The sequence below is a fragment of the Amphibalanus amphitrite genome, unplaced genomic scaffold (assembly GCF_019059575.1).
Source record: "Amphibalanus amphitrite isolate SeventyFive unplaced genomic scaffold, NRLGWU_Aamphi_draft 001033F_arrow, whole genome shotgun sequence".
NCBI classification, from domain to species: Eukaryota; Metazoa; Arthropoda; class Thecostraca; order Balanomorpha; family Balanidae; genus Amphibalanus; species Amphibalanus amphitrite.
The window spans coordinates 237,042-261,340 of NW_024882527.1; the positions used below are offsets into that span (position 1 = coordinate 237,042).

A 24,299-nucleotide genomic window follows, 5' to 3' on the forward strand; every position below is an offset into this window, starting at 1 on the left:
TGCTAGAGCGATGAAAACGCCTTAGATGTGTTCAGCTCGACGATACGGATCGACTGATATGCAACATGACCCTTTCCGGTCAGGTCATGACCTTGACCTGAGGTCAAATTTTCAAGTTGACCTTTCAAGGTCAAGTTATAGTTCATTCGATGCGTCTTGACGAGAGGAACACGATGCCGGTAAAAGTCAGCTCGTACAAGGCTGGGGTCAAAAGTTATTGCAGAAAAACTGTTTCCGAAAAAATCGGCTATTTTTACAGTTTTTGCCCCCTGCAGGCAAAACCGTTGACGTTAGGTCAAATCTGAGAGCATTACTCAGAAAGGGCGTTAATAGGGCTATCGAATGCGCTTTTCCGCGGCGCTGTAGCTCTATTGGTTCCCGAGTTATGCGTTGGCTTCTTGGAAATTTTCGACATTCGACCCGGAAATCGGCGAAATTTTGCCTTCAATGACCTCTGGTGACCTGACCTTTGACCTGACCAAAAAATTGACCGATGTAATTTCCTCATTATTTTTGACGCTCTTTCGAACGCCGCCTTCCGCGTATCGCTACGTGGCCCAGGAGCCGAGTTAGAAGGGGGGGGGTGTTCAAACACCCCCCCCCAGCAGGGCGTGGAAATCCAGGACCCCCAGCCGGGCGCGGGTTAAAGTAGTCTCTTATTTTCTAAGCGGCCTCCTATTTATCCAGAGGGCTCCTATTTTTAGGGGGCCTCCTCTTTATCCAGGGGGCCTCCTTCTTGTTCAGGGGGCCTCCTAATTGTCCAGTGGGCCTCCTTTTGTGAAAGGGGCCTTCTATTCGTCCACAGGGCCTCCTATTTGTCCAGGGGCCTCCTAATTGTCCAGGGGGCCTCCTTTTGTGAAAGGGGCCTCCTATTTGTCCAGGGGGTTCCTAATTGTCCAGGGGGCCTCCTTTTGTGAAAGGGGCCTCCTATTTGTCCAGGGGGCTTCTAATTGTCCAGGGGGCCTCCTTTTGTGAAAGGGCCGGGGCCTCCTGTTTGTCTAGGTCTAGGACCTCCTATTTGTCCACGGGGCCTCCTATTTCTGCAGGGTGCCTCCTATTTGTACTGAGGGCCTCCTACTTGTTCATGGGGCCTACTATTTGTCTACGGGCCTCTTATTTGTCTAGGGCCTCCTATTTGTCCAGGAGGCCTCCTGCTTGTCCAGAGAGCCTTCTATTTCTCAAGGGGGCCTCCTGTTCTCGGGGGGCCTCCTTCTTGTTCAGGGGGCCTCCGATTTGTCCAAGGGGCCTCCTATTTATACAGAGAACCTTCTATATGAACATCGGACCTCCGTTTGCAAAGTAGCTGGTGCGTCTCGGGGGCCTCCACTATTGGGGTCCCAAAATGACAATTGGGGTCCCAAATGTCCGCATTAGGGTCCCACATGGGACCTCGAAAGTATACAAAGTTACACCCATGTGCTCGAGCGAAATTTTTGTCGTGCTGCCATATTGAAGGATTTTTTAGAGAAATGCAGACACTTTGGCAACACCGCCCACTTGGGAAATTCGGTATTTAAAAGCACATTGTGACACCTTACCCAGGAGTGTCATTTCAAATAAAGAAAGAACGCTGTAGCTATGTTTTCTTATTAGAGGATAATGAAAATTTTTGAGAAAATGAAATTTTGGGACTTTAAGTCGTCCAGTTATATAAATGAGTACTATATTGTCCCAGGAATATAATAAAATCGTTTCCACTGTATTTTAGAGATCTACTAAAACGCCTCGAAATTTACGATAAGAAGAACAACTTAATAGTCCAGCAATCTGCAAATTTCGTTGCCTGCTGAGCTCGGGCGGTGTTGTACCCAACGGTGGGTGTTACCCCGAAAAATGTAGACATTTACTAAATGTGGAATAATGCAATTATGAACGACACTACAAGAAAACAATTGGTTGGTATGTGTGTAAAATTAATGCGACAATGCAATGAAACTGGGGGATTGATCATTTGGCCGAAAATTACGTGACTAGACCCTAAAAGGTTAAGGGGGTCGGTGTTCCCCCATCTTCCCCTAACTATGTTTCCTAATTATAAAACTTTTATCAGGAAATTTTTGCTTTATACTGTTCAGCAGTACATAGGTCCGTAAGGAATGGAAATCCGAGTTTTCTATTTTTGACACTTCTTTGGGGGTGCATGTCCGGTGTCCCCCGTAGCGTCGAAAACGCCTTCCTGGATACGTCTATGACATCATCTCGACTGGGATCTTGCCCCCCCCCCCCACACGCCAAAATCGAATCCGCCGCCACTGTAGGTTGGGGGTACCAACTACCAGGGCGCGTATTGGTGAGAGACTGACGGCTCTATGGCCCTGGACTGGTGCAAGGTGGAAGGAGCCCGTGCAGGGACACGGAGGCGACCGACGCTGCCGCTGTGGCGCAGCTTCCGCGTCCGGACTCTGCAGACGGGTCCGCTATCTGCAGACGGGCGCCGCCCACCGTGCAAAAGCACGGCACATGGCGACCCTTTGCAACCGTCTGGTGCAGTCACCGGTCAGAAAATCATTGGAGCTTATTATAGTCTGTTCTATTTCAAGTTTGCAGCCAAAGCACTATATACCAGGTAGGTTGATTAGGGATTTTTTAACATTCCCCTACCGGCCCCGGATGGCGTCACTGGGTTGCTCCCGCCGCGGTCGGCCTATGTACAGAACTTTCCTACGGGCTTTCCGATGGCGTTTTTTCGTGTTATAACGCCCAAAAAGCTATCGCGAGCACTTTCACACGAGAAATTGAAAATAGGTATGTTGCATTTTAAAGTGAGCAATAGTGATATAAGGTCACGTCCAGGAAAAGCGGGTCGAAAACAGCAAGGCTTGTATGTATGCGTCCTAGGGCGCGAAGCTACGAAGTCGGAACCGGAGTCTCAGTCGGATTGCCGCGGAGTCGGACTGTGGATTCCATTTATCTGTGGATAGTCGGACTGTGGAATCCATTTATGATGGATTCGTACCCGCTGATCACAAATCTGGCATCTATTTTCCTCTAATCCTTCATTTAGAGCCTGCGGATGGCATAATTGTATTATTTATTATTACTAACTTGATTCAGTAAAATAGCCTCTAGCAAGGATACTCTTCTGTGACCTTGAGCTTTGAGCAGCCTTGTATCGTAAGAAGAGCCACAAATAGGGACCTGATAAGCGTCAAAACATTTCAAAACATCTTGGAATCTAGCACGCAAGATGTACGAAAAAGTGCAAAGTTTCAGGTCAATTTTGAGCATCACATCGACCTAGACCTTTATTTTTTAGCACATTTGCGGAATCCTCAGATTCTCTTCTATCGTTTGACACGCAATTTTTCCGGTTTCATGCATCCTGCCGTCCTCTATAGAACGCTTACTGAAAGATCACTAAAAATGGGCCAGTTTTTGCCTTTGACCTTGACCTCTGACCTTGAAAATTGACCTGAGGTCAAAAATTTTAGGTGCTTTAGGATCGTCTTGTAAGGACCTTTCGTTTGGTACCGTAAACGGGGGTGACCTTGCCTCGCCGGGTGACTTTGCCATGCTTCTCCAAAAATGCTTTAGGGAGATCTCCCAGGATATTTTACGAGGAATGTAGTGATGTTTTATGCACAAATGAAAGGTAATTGATGGGCCTCCCAATATAACTAACACTGATAGGTAAGTTACCACTAAATACCTAACTGGGCTCCATTTTATTGGAGTCATTGAAATGGTCAAATTTGAAGAGTTCCAAAATTTTTATTATCAAACCATGTCTTAGACCACCTGCAATGCTGAAGCTTGGTATGGTTGATCATGACAAGGCTGTTAAGTTAGCATATCCAACAAAACTGGCATTTGTCACTTAATTTAGCTAAAATTTTTGGTGGCGATTTTTCCAAGTGAATAGCAGGCCACATGGGGTGACTTTGCTACCATGTTATTTATGCAAAAATTGAATACTTATCCGATGCAATTCAAAATAATTTTCAATGTAGCATCATTTTGACCTCCAAACTGGTTTTTGAAAAAGTGAGAGTTTATACGTTTAAAATTAGCACAGGAATGCACAGTGGGAGTACAGAAAGGCAAAAATTACCAAACTCAAAAAATGGATGAAGCTGGGCCCAACTTTTCAGCACAGTCATGATCACCTACAACTCCTGAGTTTGCCAGTAAGACTAGCTGAAGAAATCGGTATCATTTTATAGATCAAAACGCGGATAATGAGGGTGCCAGTAAGTTGCCGCAAGAACGTATTCTTTCTGTTGCTCTCAATGCCGCTGGAGGAATGTGGCACGGTCCTAGAGTACCGATGTCCGATACAATCATATTTTTGCTTATTTATTATTTATTTACTATTATATCATTTATCATGTTATTTATATTATTATATTATATTATATTGTTCATTTACTATTCTGAACCATTTTTCAGTTTCTTTTGACTATCAATGTCAATAATTTTCAACAAATATAATGTATTATAAAAGAAATGTATCTCTCCTTTTTTGTACATCATTTAAGAGCAAAAAACTTTGAATTGCTTCATTTTTTCCTATTAAACAATTAAAGATGGTTGCCCTTCCCCAAACAATGGAACAAAAATGCTTAAAAATTGTTTGCAAGCGGTAAAAACCCATTTTTTGACATAGTGGCAAAGTCACCCCTTTTTTCAGTTTAACTTTGCCACGACTCATTTTCTTTAAAAAAATATATATTTTTAGGCAAGATATAAATACGATAATAGCAAAACCAAAAGAGCTAATCTTCATCCGTGTTTTGAACATAGTCATCCCAACAAGTTAAGAAGTGTAAAGAATACAAGCGTCTAAAGTTGAAAACATGGCAAAGTCACCCCCGTTTACGGTATCGCTTTTGTTTCCGTAGCTCCCTTATTTACGGAGTTAGGCGGGGGGGGGGGGCAAAAAACGCCCCCCGGGCTGCGGTAGTTGGGATTACCCCCGGGCCCGGCCGGGTTTACCCGCACCCCGTTGGGCTCTGCCGAGCAACGCGCCCTGTTGGGGGGAGGCAATTTGCCCCCCTAAGATCTCAAGAACCACGCAACCTAGCGACTAGCGGCAAACGGTCTTGGATAGCTCTATCAGGAAACTACCTTGTGACCCAATTTTATTGACCTAGGTCAAACCGATGACGTCACAGGTCAGGTCAAAGGTCGAATTTTCACCGTTTACAGGCATTTCAAGAAAGGTGTTGTACAATCGAGTAAATTGCATTTTATTGAAAATCATCGATGGAGCAATGTTCTTCAAACACATATTTTGCTATTTGAGGTCACTGATTCCAGGTCAGGTCACAGAGGTCAGGTCACTGGGGGGTCACAATATGAAAGTGTCGTGTGATACATGTTTTATGGTCCATTTTACATGACAAATGTGATTATGTGGGTCAGGCAGCCTTTGGGGCCAGCTTAGGTCACGTTTTGGTCAAGGTCAGGTCAAGGTCAGGTCAAATTAGGTCAAATTTCAAAGTTGATATTTTTGCATAAAATGGGTATCGATTCGATGCAGCTCGTCACGGGGAGTTCAATAGTGGTCTTTGTTTTGTCCTAAGTGGTCTAGAATCGCTAAAAATTGAGGTCAAAAATTGGACGTCATCATTTTTGAAAAGTTATTTTTTCGCTATAACTTTGCCAAAAAACGAGATAACGTTCTGAAATTTGGTATGTATATATAAGAGCGCAGGGACTATCACATATATTCCGCTTTTTCGAAATTCGGAAAGTTTTAATTTTTTTAGTTTTTCTAAAAAATCAATTTTTTGAATTTTTCGGGTCAAAAACCCGAAATTTTGAAAATCCGAGATGGCAGTTTTGTAGCGCCGCTTTGTGTCTACTATGCCATATAAAGAGCTTTAAAATTGCTTGTTAACTGTAGATTTGGTGAGCGTTTCAAGATTGCATGTTTTTTTGCTCATTTTTGCTCGAACATGACCTCAGTTTGACCTCAATAACTCCTGACCTAAGGTGACCTAATACTTGAAATTTGGTGTAAAGGTGTCAAATTGATGCCCGGGAAGGTACTGAAAATTTGGCGCGCCGCCGTATTCTTGCTGTAGCAAGAACGGTCGCGTTACTTTACATTGAATCGTATTTCGACGTAATTCGCGGAGTAAATCAACTTAAAGTTCATTTAGCCATTTATGTAGTGAATCACCGTATTATCATCACAGCAATCTCACCCCCATCCCCCACTTCAACCCTCATTCACAGCCATCCATTGACCTAAATACATTTCCCATACAAATCCCGCGCAGTATCCCAGCGGGCTCCTTCACCGGACAGTAACAGACGTAAACTGTAACATTCTCCCCCCGGTGAAATGACAATTTCACTCAATCCGTTCCGATAGAACACAGTGGCATGTGCTGACCGGCATCCTTGTAGGAGTCTCCTCAATCCTGAGGCCTAGCCGCACTCCAAACGATGCAGCCTCTGTACAGGCCGCGTTGATGTAGTGCCGTCTGCCCTTCGCAGGGTCGCGACTCGTGTCAGTCCATCTCTGCCTGGATGAAGCTCAACTATCCTTCCCATTGGCCAGAGTGATCGGGACTGATACGGATTTTCTCTGATGATTACCAGATCTCCGATAGCTGGATTGCTTCTTTCTTCTCGGGGAGGAATCCGCAGCTCTCGCAAATATTCTGTGTGCCACCTTTTCCATAAATGAGCGAGAACCTCACGACAATGTATCCAGCGCTTCCTGAGCACTCGGCTCTGGCTCTCAGGCTCAATCAAACCCGGGACATCGGGCTCGTCCAGTGCAGGGACTTGTAGAAAGTCCCTTGGAGACAGTGACCGAAGGTCATCAATGTCCTCACTCAACGCCGATAGCGGTCTTGCATTTATTGCACCTTCTATGCGGCACAGCAGAGTTTGCAGATCTTCAAATGAGAGCATACTCTTATGAAGCGTTCTGCGCAGAGCCTCTTTCGTTGTGCGCACGAGTCGCTCATAAAAACCTCCCCACCATGGAGCTCGGGGTGCGTTGAATTTCCAGGTTACTCCGGAATGAGCGAGGTGTGCTGCTGCGCCCTTGAAGTTTGTTGCGTTGTCACTTGTCACCGTTTTCGGCATTCCTCTTCGTGCGGCGAATCGATCGAAAGCTTGTAAGAAGTCCCTTGTAGAGAGGCCTTTAACCAGCTCTATGTGAACGGCTCTCACTACCGCACACGTAAAAATGACAAAGTATGTCTTGACGATGTTGCCGCCGTCTTTGGCGAAGATAGGTCCTCCGAGGTCCACTCCGAGCTGTGAGAAGGGGGTTCCGCTAGACGCTCTCTCTCTCTTGGAAGGGGAGCTGTTTCTTGCGTGAACGGCTCTGCATGGAAAATACGGCACCTTGGGCATGCTCGTATAACCTTGCGAATCGTTTGTCGGCCTTTTGGTATCCAAAACCTGTCACGGATGGAGTACATCGTTTGCTGCACTCCCGCATGACATAGTTCCACGTGTCGCTCTTGGATCAGCAGCCGAACGTAGTGATCATCATTCGGCAGCAGGATCGGATGTTTTTCGTCTTCGTTCAACTTCGATTCTTGTAGTCGTCCCCTCGCCCGGAGGATTCCGTTCTCCAGATATGGGTTTAGCTCGTAGATGTGTGATGTCCGAGGTACGGCCTGATCTGCTATCAATACTTCCCGTTCTGGTCCGTATGCTGTTTTCTGTGTTTCCAGTATCCACAGTTCTTCTGCTCGGTTGAGCTCTTCTGCAGTCAGATCGCCCGTTGTCGACGGCTCCGTCTTCCGGGTATTGGCCAGGAATCGCAGCATCCAAGCTGTCACCCGGTGCAGCCGTTTACGCGAACTGTAGTTCTCTGCAGACATAAGTGATCCGACACCTGGTTCCTGGCTCGCGGAGGAACACATGGTGATCACGGGCCCACTTTTCCGCTCCTCCGCTCTGCACTCGCTGGGTTCGTAGGCACGCTGAGGAGGCCATTCTTCCCTTTCTTCTCGGAGCCAGCTGGGTCCCTCTTGCCAGAAAGGCTCGCCAAGCTTGTCTGCGGATGCTCCTCTGGACGGCAGATCGGCTGGGTTACACTCGCCTGGGCAATGCCTCCACTTTGCTGGTGGAAACATTTGCTGGACCTCAGTTACCCGGTTGCTGACAAACGCCCCCCAGCGGCCAGGATCACTTCGGATCCAGGCCAGCGCCACAGCTGACAGCAGAATCAGTCCATAGAAGGACGTCCTGAGGTTTGGAGGGCAGTGATTCAATCACGTAAGCCGTTAGTCTCGATCCAAGAACGGCGGCCATGAGCTCCAGGCGTGGGATAGCCATGGGCTTACTTGGCGAAAGCCGACTTTTGCTCATAATCAAGCGCGTTTCAGGGCTGGTCTTACCGCATGTCCGGAGATATACTGCTGCAGCATAAGCAGTCTTGCTAGCGTTGCAGAACGTGTGGATGGTGAACTTTTCCACGTTGTTCGAAACGTACGGTCTGGGAATGCGAAGTGCCTCGAGAGACCGAAGACCATTCAGCCACTCGAGCCAACTCCGCCTTGACGAGAGCGGCAGATCTTCATCCCAGGCTGTACCGAGGGTCCACAGCTCCTTCAGCAGCATCTTGCAACGCATGGTGAACGCTGAAATAAGACCCAGAGGGTCGTAGACACGAGCTGATAATCTCAACACGTTCCGTTTTGTAGGCCGTAGCTGCATCCCCAAATCATATAGATCTTTGCTCTGAAAGATGAGCTGATCCTCGTGCGGTACCCATCTCACTCCCAACACTTTTGTCGGCTCTCCGTCACTGGTCGTTAGAAGGATACCTGGCTCACTTGCTCGTTTTGCCGTGTCCGAGCTTCCTGCCACATCGATGCTTCGGTTTGACCTCCATTTTGTTAGGTTCATCTTTGCCGTCGAAAATACTTCCTTTGCTTCTTGGGCGAAGACCTTTGCTTCTGATTCGGTTGCCATGCTGGTCAGCAGGTCATCGCAGTAGACGTCACGTTTTAGTCGATCAGCCGTGTCCCTCAGTTCATCGGGCTGTCCTTCAAGATGTCGTCTTATGACAGCCTGTAGGAGGAATGGAGATGATGCTACACCGAACAACCCGCGTCATCCTATAGGTGGTCACTTCCCCGTCCGGCGTTCGCCAGAGAAATCTGGTGAGATCACGATCTTGATGATGGAGTGCCAGCTGAAGGAACGCCTTCTCAATATCTGCTGACACCGCCACCATGTTCAGTCTGAAGCGAATGAGGATGCCGGTGAGGTCTGCTACCATGTTGGGTCCCGGCAAAAGCATGTCGTTTAAAGACCTAGGACTTCCTGCTGATGCATCGAAAACGATGCGGATCTTGTCACCTTTGTATACAGCATGGTGCGAGAGATAGTGCACCGGTCCGTCGGGAACCACCGGGGCGGGTTCAGCAAAACCCATCTCTATGTACTGTCGAATGGCTTGATCATACTCCTGCCGCCTGCCAGAGCGGTCGAGAGATGTCTCACATCGTTCCAGTCGTCGGTGTGCGACGTCTTTGTTTGTAGGGAGCTCATCGAAATCCGTTTTAGCGGGCCAGCGAACTTGGTATCGTCCATCTGCGTCCCGTGTGCATGTTCGTTCGAAATGTTCGACGGCCTTGTTTTTGTCGGCTTGCGTCTCACTCACTTTCGATGGGAATGTCGGTGGTTCTATGCCGATGGTTTCCAGCGCCCACAACTGCTCGATGTCCTCTCGGAGAGTTCCAGTGTGAAGAAACAAGACCTGCCCATTCGCAGCTGTTCCATCGGCAGCAGCACGTCCTCCTAGAACCCATCCAAATATGGTTTCCCACGCCATCGGGCCACGCTCTCCGGTCTTCACCTGCCCATTCACGACATCTTGATAGTGATCCATACCGATCAGTATGTCGATATCTCCTGATTGCCACCTAGACGGACAGTCAGCTAGGGTCAGGTGCTTCAGATGTGGATAGTCCTTCAAGTCCACTGACTTGACGTTGACGGGGCCACATATTTGCTCAGTTTCCGCCGCTGTCAGAGTCACAGACTTGGTCGGGTCACTGCAGTTCATCAGTTTGATGGAAACAGAGTTCATCGTTTTGTGGGTTATGCGATCACCACCGAATGTTGAGATCGTTCTGCGCTGGGTTCCAAGCCGCTGACATTTCAAATCCCGAGAGAGAGAGATGTTGATATAAATGACTGGTTTGAACCAGTATCAAGGATAATTCTTACGTTCCTTTTGCCAGCGGGTCCGACTGCCACCGCTCTAGCTGTTTGGAAAAGAACTTGTTCCTTCTCTTCAACCTGGGACTGAGCAGTCACGATGGGTGCAGCTTCCTCTTCGGTGCACAGCAGGCGGTGATGTCGCTTTCCGCACCTTTCGCAGCATTTCACGTTGTTACATGTTCGTGCAATGTGATGAGGACCTAAGCAGATGAAGCAAGCTCCGACAGCGAGAAGCCGACGGCGCCGCTCGTCCACCGAGAGTGCTTCTGCCTTTCTGCATTGTGCCGTCTCATGCCCGAGCGTGCAGAACGCGCATTTTTGCGCTCTTGCCGATACCTGAAGGGCCGCTGCAGAAGGCAGCATGGTCGTCGTTGGCTGTGTCGAAGTTTTCCAGCTGCGCTTCTGGATAGCCTCCTTTTCCGTTGCGCGCAGTCCGTGCAGGGTTTGTCCACTGGCCGTTAGATATTGTTCGGCAGCGCTGGATATTTCTTCTAGTGTTTTATGGCCGTTTCGTTTCAAGAACAGCTCGAGTTCCTTTGGGCAGCTCGATAGAAACTGTTCAATTAGGGTCAACTGTTTGAGACCATCGAAAGATGTCGGAAACTCACTCAGGGACATCCATTTATCCAAGTATGTCGACAAACGTGTTATGTACTGCTCCGGTGTCTCGTCTTCTTCCGGAGGCGATTCCCGCAGACGTCTGCGAAAACCGTCAGCAGTAAGACCATACCGCTTTAGCAGTGCTTCCTTGAGGATCTCATAGTCATCAGCCTCGTCTGCACTCAAACGATGATAGACTTCCAGAGCCTTTCCAGTGAGCAGAGCGCTCAATGATACCGCCCAATCCTCTCTGTTCCAGTTGTTAGACTGGGCGATTCTTTCAAATCTTGTCAGGTATATGTCCATGTCACCATTTTCTTCAAATGGAGGGAGCTTTGGAAGCTTCTTACTCGTTCTTGTACCATTGCTGGCCATCGAACCATCCAAAAGTCGCAGCTTTTCTATTTCAAACTGTCTTTCCTTCTCTCTTTCCTCACGCTCTAGTTCCTTTTCTTCACGCTCCCTTTCCCTTGTTAGCTTTCTTTCTTCCCGCTCCTGATCCTTCTCATATTGCTTCGATGCGAATTCTAGAGCTTCCAGTCCGGATAAGCCTTGTCTTGTCGCTAACCCGCGCCGTGCTGGTGGCCTGAACTTTCCGCCGAGTGCTGGGGGGGGGGGGGGCGTTTTCACGCCCCCCCGTCTAACTCGGCTCCTGGGCCACGTAGCGACACGCGGTAAGCGGCAATCGAAAGAGCGTCAAAAATAAGGACGAAAACACTTCGGTCATTTTTTGGGTCAGGTCAAAGGTCAGGTCACCAGAGGTCACCAAAGGTAAAATGTTGACTATTTCAACATTTTGGAAACTGCAAACGGCTATCTCGGGAACCGATACAGCTACAGCGCCGCGGAAAAGCGCATTCGATAGCCCTTTTACAAACCTTTCTGAGTAATGTTCTCAGATTTGACCTCAGGTCAACGGTTTAGCCTCTAGAGGGCAAAAACTCCAAAAATAGCCGTTTTTACGAAAAACGTTTTTTCGTCAATAACTTTTGACTCATAAGCGCCATGACATTACTTTTGCCAGCATCGTGTTCCTCTCGTCGAGACGCGTCGAATGAACTATTTGTTGACCTTGAAAGGTCATTTTGAAAATTTGACCTCAGGTCAAGGTCATGACCTGACCGAAAAGGGTCATGTTGCATATCAGTCGATCCGTATCGTCGAGCTGAACACATCTGACGTGTTTTCACCGCTCTAGCACGTCTCTATCAAAAGTTATAGCCAAAAAACTGCTGGCGACCGTTCATGACCTGAGATGACCTCAGGGGCACACAGAGGGGTCACAGGTGCATTTTTCCTATTCAGTGTGTCATGTTTACCTATGAACCGATGTTTGAGAGCGTTTTGAACGATATTCGTCCAAAAGAGGCGCATTTCAATTTTCTCCCATTGACTTATAATGGAGAGGTCGCAAAATTGACCTGACCTTAGGTCACAGATATCAAAAATCCGAGATATACATTTTATACATACTGTTACTCATATCAATCGCTGAAAGTTTCAAAGTGATCGTTCAGTCGGTGTAGCTATAGCGAGCCTTTGAACTTTTTCTGAGGTAAGGTCACTTGACGTGACCTGGTGACCTGACCTTGAACGGCCTAGGTCTGAAATTTTCACAACATGTGCGGAAATGATGTAGGAACACGTGTACCAAAAACGGCGGCGCTGCGCGCCGCTGTTTTTGAGATAATCGCGAAAAACCTGAGGGGGGGGCGTAAAAACACCCCCCCCCCAGCACGGCGCGGGTTAATTCTACGTATTTATCCATTTCGGTTTGCCCAGTGTCCTGTCACGGTCGCCAAATATGTAGCAAGAACGGTCGCGTTACTTTACATTGAATCGTATTTCGACATAATTCGCGGAGTAAATCAACTTAAAGTTCATTTAGCCATTTATGTAGTGAATCACCGTATTATCATCACAGCAATCTCACCCCCATCCCCCACTTCAACCCTCATTCACAGCCATCCATTGACCTAAATACATTTCCCATACAAATCCCGCGCAGTATCCCAGCGGGCTCCTTCACCGGACAGTAACAGACGTAAACTGTAACACTTGCTATTCAGGAAAAACCACAGGGCTTAAACCTCGCCCCCCCAACGGGGCGAGGTTTAAGCAAATTGAGGTCGTCAGTTTTACTGGGGACGGTCCCCAGTAACCCAAAAATTACTGGGGACCGGTCCCCAGTGTCCCCAGTGGTGCAGCGCCTGGCCGGGCAGTTGCACATGCACGCGGCGGCTGCCGACTGCGGCGACACCCCGTTGCCAGTCAGGTATGTATTGTACATACAGTGCTGTGCTAATCGCCGCCCTTTTCGCTCCAGATCGGTCACCTCGCCGCGCTGTCGGTCCAGTTGAGCCGCAAATGGCGTCCACTCTGGGAGTGCCACTGCAGGTGCGCGTGCACACAGCCGACCGCAAGGGTGCCGGCACAGACGCCAGGGTGTTCATCAAGCTGCGCGACTCGGCCGGCACGGAGAGCCGCCTCACCCAGCTGGACAACTTGCACGTGGACGACCACGAGCGTAACACTGTCAGCGAGTTCGAGCTGCCGGCCAGCACGGCCGCCGCGCTGGTCGACCTGGACAGCATCGTCCTCGTGCGCAACGCGGCCGGCGCCGACGGCGGCTCGTGGCTGCTGGAGCTGGTGGAGGTGTCGGCCGGCGGCGGCCGCTGGCTCTTCCCCGTCCACCGCTGGCTGAGCCCCTACACCGAGTACCGCATCAGTCAGTTTGACAGCAGCCTGCCGCAGCACGACGACCCGGACATCAGCGCTCGCCGCGCGCGCGAGCTGCTCGACAAGCGCGGCCAGTACCAGTACGCGCAGCACATCGCCGGCGGCCCGGTGCAGGTAGGCCACGGGTGGACGGCCGGCCGGCGCAGCCGCCGCAGACGGCAGTCTGCAGGATTTGTGTGGACATTGGGTCCCCCACCCGCGTCTGGGCCCCTCACAAATAAAGCGAGCGCAGCCACTGGGCCTAAATAAGTCTGCAGGTCTAAAGGAGGGACGGGAAAAATTTCAAATTAGTAGTTAGGGTCAAGGCCCCAAATAGGCTGGGATATTTCCTTGGTCTCGTTTAATTACGTCAAAGAGTATTACTTAAGTCATGCTTACCAAAGAAGATGCTTACCAAAGTAGAAAGGAAAGAGGCATAAGGAGCAGGTTGCTCATGGGATGCTGCCTCTTCTCAGTATATGGTGTACAGTTTGTCATATCTGTTTTTGGAAGTGTGGGTGTTCTTGCTCAGTACGACTTCAGAGTCCACCACTCTCAAAGTGAAAATTGGTTGCGCCTGTGTAGCAGGTGGCTTGGCTTCTGTAGTTTGAGTGCATGTCCTCGCGTCCTCTCCATGTTCGCACCAGTCTCCAGTCTCAGGAACTCCTCCCCAGCATTCACCTTGTAGAGCCCGTGGATCAGTTTGTGTACCTCAATCATATCTCCCCTGATCCTTCGCTCTTCCAGTGTTGTCAGCTGGAGTTCCGCCAAACGATCCGGGGTACGGAAGGTCGGCGAGTTCAGGGACGAGCTTCGTAGCCCTCCTCTGAACCCTCTCCAGCTTCATGATATCCTTTTGGAGGAACGGGGACCAGGCTTGTATGGCGTACTCCATGTGGGGGAGCACCAGGGCTTTGTAAATAGGCAGGGACATTTCCTTGTCCATGTAGGTGAATGTTTTCCTTACTCTTCCTAGCATGGAGTTCGCTGCTGCTGCTCTGATCACTTGCTCTGAGACCTTGATGTCCGGTGTAATGATGATTCCCAGATCTTTCCCTTTTACAGATGTAGCAAGAGTGGTTCCTCCCATCGTGCATGTGTAGCCTGGGTTCTTTGCCCTAAAGTCCATCATGTTACACTCGTCTTCATTAAAGTCCAGAAGCGACTTCTTGGTCCATAGGTACAGTCGGTGGACGTCCTCTTGGAGGTCGATTCTGTCATTGGGGCTCCTTATCGTCCTGTAGACTTAAGCGTCGTCCGCAAAAAGTTTCCCAGACGACTACAGATCCTCCAATAGATCATCAATGTATATGAGAAAGAGCGTCGTTCCTAGTACGCTGCCCTGGGGTACGCCACTCCAAGTCCAAACATCTTTCCACCTGGAAATTGGAATGACAACCTTGGACCGACACTCTGTTCACGGCCAGTCAAAAACTCGTCAGTCCAGTGTATGATTGGTCCATCTATACCCATTCTTCATACTTTGGCTACAAGATGTTTATGTGGGACAGTGTCAAACGCCTTGCGGCAATACAGATACAGGGTGTCCACACAATCTCCATCATCAAGAGCATTCTCCAGCAGTGGCGGCGGAACACCTTCAATTAAGGGGCACTGGCGACTTTTGGTCCCATTCTTTCCCGACATTTCATTCAATTTTCAATGCACGGGACCATTAAACAGTGAAGACCGGACATAGGTATCTGGATTCTGGGTGTTACTGATCTCGAGATATAACATCTGAAAGTTAGGGCCACTATGCTCAGGGCCGAAATTTCTGCGCTCAGTCCAGGTGTACAGAGGTCTATGATTGATAATATAATAACCGACAAAGCTGATAAAATTGTGGCTGCTGAGAGATTCAGCCAGAGAGTCAATTCAAGTCTCAAATGCGCAGCTTTCCAATTCGTTGACGCATTCGCATAAAAAGTTGCGCTAGCATTGTTCACATGCTGTTATGGATACTGCACTTCGGCTGCAAACTTGGAAAGGAACAGTAACATACGCTCTCACCTGAGGCCAGGTGCAACAAAAGTGACAAAATGTGTTCGTTTCAGATAAAGACTCTTCCTGAAGACGAGCAGTTCTCGGAGAAATACCAGGTAATGTTTTACCGTTTAAGCTCGCAGCTTCACCCATTGAGCTGTGAACACCTGGTCAGCAGGGATGCACATCATAACAGGTGTTGAGTTGACAATTGAGCTAGTGACATTTGAGCTAGTACAAAAGAGTTTGTGCCTCAAAAAAGCTAGTATCAAAAGCGCTAGAATCAAAATAGCTGTTGGCTTAAAAAAGCTGGTGCCTCAAAATAGCTAGTGCCAGAATAGCTAGGTTCAGAAAAGCTAGTGTATAAATCGAAAACCTTTTTTGGGTCGAAAATGGCAGAAATGACGTCACTCTGACATCATTAGCGTCCAACCTATCATAGCCTTTGGAAAAAAAAAATTGGTCACAATGTGCAATAGCTGTTCACGGGAGGGTACTGAAAGTTTAGTGACGATCGGCGCAGCGATTCTCGAGATATATCGAAAAAACTAAAGGGGGGCAAAAAAAAATGCCTCCCCCACCGCCTGGAAGGTTAATGATCAATTTCTTTCCATGTTATTTAATGATTGGTAGGGCCCAAAAGCGGCGGACGGCCATTTGTAACGGGTCTTACAAGGGTAGGGTACCCCAAATCTGCCTTTCTCATCCTGAGATGAGAAAGGCAGTCAACGTTCTGACACATGGGACACTCCACCATGTCGCTCACGCGTTCTGTACTCGGTGTCTTCTCTGAGCTGGCCGACGGTAGCTGGCTGGCTTTTACCAGTTTCGGAAAAAATGTCAACTCATATTTAGTATATCAACTTTAGTCTAGTCAACAGCATGCTCATGTCGTTTTTTATTGATGTGATCATTTATGTTTTATTCATTTTACTGTCTTTTAGTTTAGATGAACTCTGATGACCTCCGGTTATCTGACCTTTGACCTGACCTAAAAAGTGACTGAAGCTTCATTTACCTTCACGTTTGTACATGCAGATAAAAATTATAATAAGATTGTGCGTGTGTGTGTGTGTGTGTTTTTTTTTAATGCATCATGTGTCGGGCTGTGACCTGTTTTTAATTCGTCTGTCAGTTTGGCTTTGGAAGGGAGCGCGAAACGCTTATGATGAAGACCGAGGCCATTGGAATGACCGAGGACAAGTGGAATTCGTTCGAGGAAATGATGGAAGCAGTGAAGAGCACGATAGGAACACCTGATGTAAGTGCAACCCAGCTGTGTTCGTGTGCCTGCGCGTGTGCGTGGACATGTGCTCATGCCTGTGCTTATGCACGTGGGGGGGGGGGGGTGTGCGTGTGTGCGTGTGTGCGTGTGTGTGGGGGGGGGGGGTGTGCGTGTGTGTGTGCGTATACTATACACTGTACGAAATGTACAACATGATCAACGCTCGAAAATGAATCAATTTTACACACACCCTAAAAATTTCCTGACCATGACCCAAACGACCTTTGACCTGTACCCTGCTTCTTGAGGCTATGTCAGGCCGGGATCACGGTTCGGCGTATGTCAGGACACTTTATCCGTGTGTTTCTAGTCGTTTTGTGGTTGTGAACGTTTTAACACGCGCAGTGGAAGGGGGGTGGGCGGCTTTCGCCCACCCATCCTGTTTTTCGCCAATAACTCGCGCCGCAAAAATGATATTAATGTGAAATTTTGGCACTTCAACAGAATTGAACTGCGGATCTTCTCGTGCAAGATTTAAGAAAATCTGTTCACAACTTTTCTAGTAACAGCGGTGTAAAGTCAAACATCCTGCCGCCGCGGCGGCGCGGCGGCGCGGCGGCCGGCGCTATAGCCGTTACGCGCCGCCTGAATTGTAGACTGTGCCGGGGCGGGACGGTTCCGTCTTTACATCGCACTCCTTACCGCTGATTGCATTAGATTCGCGTCACACTTTGTGAGAAGACTAAGAAATGTACAGGCAATCTTATGATCAAAGAGTTTTGAAAATCGGCCGATAACAACTTGAGTTATGAGTGGGTAAACACAAAATTGTGATTGCCGCGTTTCCCGCGTCCGCCGATCCCGCTTCAGCCGGCGACATCTTACCCTTAGCAGGCTTCTAAGTTCTAACTGGCATATTTATTGTTGGATTCCCCTAAAATTCACCATACATACTCACAAATGTATGCTCTTTCCTATAGTGAAAGAAAAAAATCAGCCGATAACTTTTTGAGTTATCGGCGTGTAAACGCAAAAACGTCGCTAATATGGCAGATTTGACCACATTTGACCTCATTTGACCTTGAAGATATTATTGTTGACCTAGGGTCATGAAATTCACACACAACAGAGTTCCCCAAGGCCTTCACCTACCCTCCACATTTTGTCTTTCTAGCTCCAGTGGGAGCTGAGATCTTAGGGGGGGGGGGCGACATCCGCCCCCCCCTCCACTGGGCGTGGTACTCGCAAGTCGCAACCCTTCCACTGCGCGTGTTAACATGTGAGATGTTTGCCCCATGCATTACGGTGATTGAAAAGGTCACTTGAATGTCAGGTCAAGGTCATTGATATTTGATGATCTTGGATGACTTTTTCAAGTTTTACATATTTGTAGGGTAACATGATACTTCTTATTTACATTACATGCTTGTTTTTGGTTGATTTCTATTTAGGTATTCATTAGAATATTTAGGAGGTAATTGTGGTGCCTTCCTCATATGGTACAGAGACCGCAATTGTTTCCGTATACACTACTCTTTCATAGTATTTTTGGCCTGTGACACCGTTGGAGGCGAATTGGGAAATGCTTGTACATAATACCTACATATGCTTATTGAAACCTCCATTTAAAAGGCTTAAAACTTATGTGGTGCTCTTCTAATGAAATCAGCTTTTTATATAGCTGTATCGCCAAAACATTGTTTTTAGCGCAATTTACTGTCCCAATCCTTCTGAAACCTGGAACCGCCTATTTCATTCATTCCTGCCATCTAACGATGGTCGTGCTGGTTACTATACCTATACGTTATTCTTCGCCCCAGTGGGGGGGGGGGCATATGTTACCACCCTGTCGCGTTTTTTGCGTGTGAATAAAAAACCGCGGCGCGTAGCGCCGCGCCGCTTGGGGTAGCTTTTGGTACATCAATTTTGGAAAATCTGTGAAATTTTTGACCCCAGGTCATGTCAGGTCAGGTCACCAGGTCAAGTTAACTGACCAAGCCTAAAAAAAGTTTGCAATCATATCCAGCCTGCAGTGTTTGTCAGAAAGGTTTTAAACTTGGTGGATTGCATGCTGTAATGGGCGCCTACAATTTGTATATCTCGGATTTTTTATATCCGTGACCTAAGGTCAGGTCAGTGGCGTGACCTTTCCATTACAAGTCAATGGAGAAAAATGAAAATGCCTCTAGATCCGTGTGTACGCATCGGAACAGTCCAAATATTTCAGAATCACAATAATTTAGTCCACTCGTGATGACCAAGGTGTCATTTTTGCTGATAGCCTCTAGACAGGTCATCCGAGGTCACTTGAGGCTACAAACAGTTTTTTTGCCAATAACTCGCGATTGGAAAGAGATAGAACGCTGGGGATGGTCTCATTGTGTTTGTCTTGTTGAGACGCATCGACTGATATGCAACATGACCTTTTCCGGTATGGTCATGACCTTGACCTAAGGTCAAACTTTCAAGTTGACCTTTCAAGGTCAAATTATAGTTCATTCGACGCGTCTCGGCGAGGGGAACACGATCCTGGCAATAGAAATGTCGTGGCTTTTTGTAGTCGAAAGCTATTGTCGAAAAACACTTTTCGTAAAAACAGCAATTTTTGGAGTTTTTGCCCTCTGGAGGCTAAACCGTTAACCTGAGGTCAATATTGATAATGACCTTTTCAAAAGAAGAGTTCAAAAGCTATCGATTGCTTTTCCATGCGTTTTTCTAGCTACCATAGTTCCTGAGATAGCGGCATGTTTTCTGAAAAATATAATGACAATTGGCAAATTTTGACCTTTGATGACCTCTGGTGACCCCAATATTGCTCTAAGGTGAAAAATGACCGAAATACTTTCAGACGTACGCATTGAGAGCTATTGACTGCTTTTTACCGCGTCTTTCTAGCCCTCTTAGTTTTTGAGTTAGAGGTGGGTGGTAACATATGCCCCCCCCCCCCCACTAGGGCGAAGTTGGCTGAGACCGCCACTGGGGCGCTGGTTAACCCGCGCACCGACGGGGGGGGGCGGATATCCGCCCCCCTGAGGTTTTTCGCGAATATCGGGAAAACCGCGGCGCGTAGCGCCGCGAAATTTTGTATGACTATACCTTCATCAATTTTACACATGGTGTGCAAGTTTGAACCTCCTACCTTTTAAGGTCAGGTCACCAGGTCACTTTGAATGACCCAACCTCAAGTCACTTTTTTGCAACTTTGTCACCGTGCCAGAGCTACAGTAGATGTCGGAGGCCTTTGAAAGTCGCAGGATATTATTAGGTCATTAGTAGCTACAATTTGTATATCTCGGAATTTTGATATCGGTGACCTAAGGTCAGGTCAATTTCGCGACCTCCCCATTATAAGTCAATGGGGGAAAAATCAACTCCCTGTTTTTACCACTAAAACGGGTCGGAATGGCCCCATATACCATACATGACTTCATATACGATCAACCTTCACTACTTTGAGGTCTGTTTTGCTGTTGGGCAGCTGTGAGGTCATGTGACGTCATCAAAGGTCACCAAAGGTTTTTGGCCAATAACTCCGTACAGGAACAAGATACAGACGCGTGGATGGTCTCATTGTGTTCAGCTCGTCAAGACGCATCGAATGATATACATGATGACCTCGAGGTCACATGACCTGAGGTCAACCTTTGACCTTGACCTTTCGATGTCAACATAATATATATATATATATATATATATATATATATATATATATATATATATATATATATATATATATATATATATATATATATATATATATATATATATATATATATATATATATATATATAAACTCAGCATATATCGGACGTTTCGTGTTCGGCTTAACACTTCATCGGCGATACTGGCGCGGCAATTCATTTTCGTAGACATACATACATGTTTTTTTTACCTAATTATCACTTTCATTTTCCTACTAAACCTCCACTCCGCATAATTTTCTGTTAACTACTCCTAGGCTGGAAAAATACAGACATACACCATTGAACATATTGAATACAAACATACACTGCAATAAATCATTTTCCCGTGTTTCTGGGGACTACTAGCGCGTTTTCCTTGTTGAGTCCCCCTGTGACCGTTAGATGGTGCGTACCCAACAGCTCAATCCACCTTTGTTCCCTCTGTCTCCTGTACATAGTCCAGTTTTTCCAAACCTTTTCGAGCCCTACGAAACTTGCATCTTTGATGCTATGTCCATCCCCGTTAAAATGGGCGGCTACCTCCATTTCGGTCCTTTTACATCTAATGGTAGACAAGTGATTTTGCGCCCTGACGTACAGTGTCCCCCCGGTCTCCCCAACATATACTACACATTCACATACCCCGCAGATAATCCCATAAACTACATTCCTTGACCTACACCCAATTGTTTTATCATACGTACACTCTACATTCTTGCTTGGTCCGGTTAACTTCTCTGTCTGGTTGTACATAACTCGGCACACGCAGCAGTTTTTCTTACAGTCCCCCCGTGGGTCTTGGTTTCCCCGCCCTAAGTCCCTTGTCTTTTTATGAACTAGCGTGTCTCTCAGGTTGGTCCCTCTTTTGTATGATGCGAAAAAACCGTCTTTGAATGTGTCCCGCAGCGATTCAGATCGCATGAGAATTGCTTTCTTTTCCTTTAGTATCTTGGATATATTGGGTAAATGACTCGAAAAAGTAACGACCAAAGGGGTGCCTGTTTTTTGTCCCCTCCCTTCCTTTTTCCTCAGCAAATTGTCTCGGGACGTTTTCTCGGCCCGCCTGATACCTTTTCTAATTTGGTCTTCTGGGTAACCCCTCCGTTTGAGATTGTCTGCTATATCGGCAGCCTGACGTTGATATGCACTGTCTGAGCTGCATATTCTTCTAGCCCTCATAGCCAGACCCGAAGGAATGCCACTTTTCGTGTGGATCGGATGGTCCGACGAGAAGTGAAGGTATGCCTTCGTGTCTGTAGGTTTTGTATAAACGTCTGTGCTCAAACTATCTCCTGTTACACTTACTCTAACATCTAAAAATTCTATGCTACTCTGCGTGTGACGAAGGTCGACTTTAATTTGCCTGTGTATATTGTTCGCTAACTCATGGAACTCTCTTAAGCTTTCCTCTCCGTTCAACCAAACCCCAAATATGTCATCTATATACCGGAAATACAGGAAAGGCTTGATGTGTGAACGACGTAACAGTTCTGTCTCCCATTGCCCCAAATACGTGCAAGCATAGTTACGCCCTAGTTTCGACCCAATCGCTGTGCCATTGATCTGGATGTAGCGTTTTGACCCGCCAACGTTAAAGTTATTGTTATCTAAGACTAACTGAATCATGTCAAGCACATCTTGTGTTGGAATGCTAGGATTTTGACGTTCATTGAGAGCTATTCTACAAGCCTCTAACCCTTCGGCTCTGGGGACACTTGGGTATAGCTTACTTACATCCATGCAAAATAAAATCGGTTGACGGTCTGTGGCTGGCAGTTTTGTGTCCATTATTTTGTTTATGAAGTCAGTAGTATCACGAATAAAAGATGGTTGGTTTTCTACATGGGCATTCAGCTCCCGCTCCGCAAGCTCAGCTATCCGTTCAGTGGAATGGCCCCGCCCACTTATTATCACCCTCAAGGGTGCCCCATCTTTATGTAACTTTGGGTTTCCTTGTATGCTGCCAGGTTTCGGATTGTCAGGAATGAGGTACTTGTGAAGGTACCTACCTATGTATCCCTGCCTGAAGAGTCTGTCGGCCAAATCTTTGACTTTCTTGTGGACTTTTTAGTCTGATCCCCCTCGGTAAGTTTGTACGTTGAGCTATCCTCCAGCTCGTTCTGCAACTTGGCCCAGTAATCCTCCGTGTTCAGAATAACAACCCCGGAACCCTTATCTGCTGGCCTGATCACAATGTTAACATCCATTAACAACTCCATGATCGCATTCTCCTCCCCTTTACTTAAATTGCTGTTTTTTCGTTTAGCCACTCCATTCAGAACGCTCCTCTTCACCTCCTCTATATATAAATCTAGCCAGGGATCCCTTCCCTTCTCAGGGGTCCACCGTGAATTTTTGAATCGTCTATCATAAAGGGGATCCGCCATGTTCTGTGCATTGCCTCTGGACTCTCCCTCCCTCCCGGCGCTGTTTTCACTGTTTTCTGTAGAGTCCTTTGCCCAATATTCCTTGAGTCTGACTAATCGTTCCCATTCCCCTAGTTCTGCAATAAGCCGAGTGACCTGCTGGGTACGCACCGGTACGAATCCTAGGCCTTTGCTAAGTAGCGATAGCTGTTCTGCCGACAGGGTTTTACTCGATAGGTTCGTTACTTTAACACTGTCTTTGTCTCTATCCGACCCTGTCTGCTTTCTACGTCTCGACTCGCTAGAGGAGACGGGATCTAGTGCAGGACCAGCACTGATCTGAACGGCTTCCCTCTCGGTAACGCACTGACCTAATGCATTCCGGCCGGTACTCGCGTGAGCCCCATCACCCGCCCCACTAACGTCCTTTTCAGCTCCATTCCCGTCACTGTCCGGTCTGCTGTCCACCCCTGAGCTGACCCCACCCCTCCCATTCTGTTTATCGCCACCTGCCGCTGGCCCGATTTGTGTACCAGAAGTAGCGGCACTGTCATGTGTTGCCCCACTGGTACCCTGCACGTCACTTGGCATGCTGCCGGAATCATAGCATGCCGGGCGCCCCTTACGGAGCTCTGCTAGTTTTCCCTGTTTGATCCGTTGGAGTCGACCCCTTATTTTGCATCTGTCGGTACTTAGCTGGGTCGACAGACGGCTGAGGCTCTCCGCTGTCAGGCTGGCTGACAGCTCCTCCCAGCCTGTCTCGTAGCTCCGTGTCAGCTCGACCAGCTTCTTGTTAGCTAGCTGCTGACACGCGCCGACTAGGTTTTCCGACGCCTTGGTGAGGATGCCAGAAGTCATGTTGTCATTGACGTAGTGGCTCCTCCATTTAAGCTCGAAGCCTCTTGGGACCAGTTTTTCTTTGCTGCATGCTCCCAGGAAGTCCTTATGGGATTTGGCCTTTTCGATCTTGATTGACAGGTTTCTCAGCCTGCTCTCCGTCATCCCCGCTTGCTCGTGGTGTGGGAGCAGAGGGCGCTGTTCCACCTCCGGTCTCCCTGGACTCACGGCGTTCCTGTCGTTCTCGTAGGTTAGGCTCCATGGCTGGCGGCGAACTGGGCTCCTCCAGTCTCTTCTTGTCTTCCACTGGTGCTACAGCCGACTCGTCAGCGACCGGAGGCAGTCCGGTTAGCCCTCGGCGCGCAGCTGCTCCTCCGGCCGCGCTTCCGTCGTCTACAGCATGCTGCATCTGGTGATGTGCAGCGGCCGCAGCGTCGGCTCTCAAATCCACCAGACGGACTTGCGCGTTGAAAAACGCAATGTTCATGGCGGAATGAAACATTCGACTCTTGCTGGCATGCTCATGGAAGCCCTCCATTGTGCAGCCACTGACCACTCGCATTCCAGCCTCTGTCAATCGGAACCATTTGTTTGTTCCGTAAGTTGGTGCACACACGACCGCTACAGCCTCTTCCAGCAGCGCCTGGTACGAGTATTGAGTATGTACATCAATACTACTCAGGAACGCTGTTTGCGTGGGGTGAGTGTGGATCCAACCGATGACTTGGAGATCCA

The 24,299-nt window shown here is 47.9% G+C and overlaps 1 protein-coding gene across 1 annotated transcript in view; it reads left to right on the plus strand.

The window, feature by feature from the left end:
* The window catches only part of LOC122369423, a gene marked incomplete at its 3' end in the record, with an annotated part of 37,678 nt that extends 20,927 nt beyond the window's left edge, over positions 1-16,751 (plus strand). Inside the window, exons 2-4 of the mRNA XM_043344158.1 lie at positions 13,076-13,602; positions 15,525-15,569; positions 16,589-16,751. Coding sequence (XP_043200093.1) covers positions 13,117-13,602; positions 15,525-15,569; positions 16,589-16,751 — 694 coding nt within the window. The remainder of the gene's footprint in view (positions 1-13,075; positions 13,603-15,524; positions 15,570-16,588) is intronic.
* Positions 16,752-24,299: the final 7,548 nt, after the last annotated feature.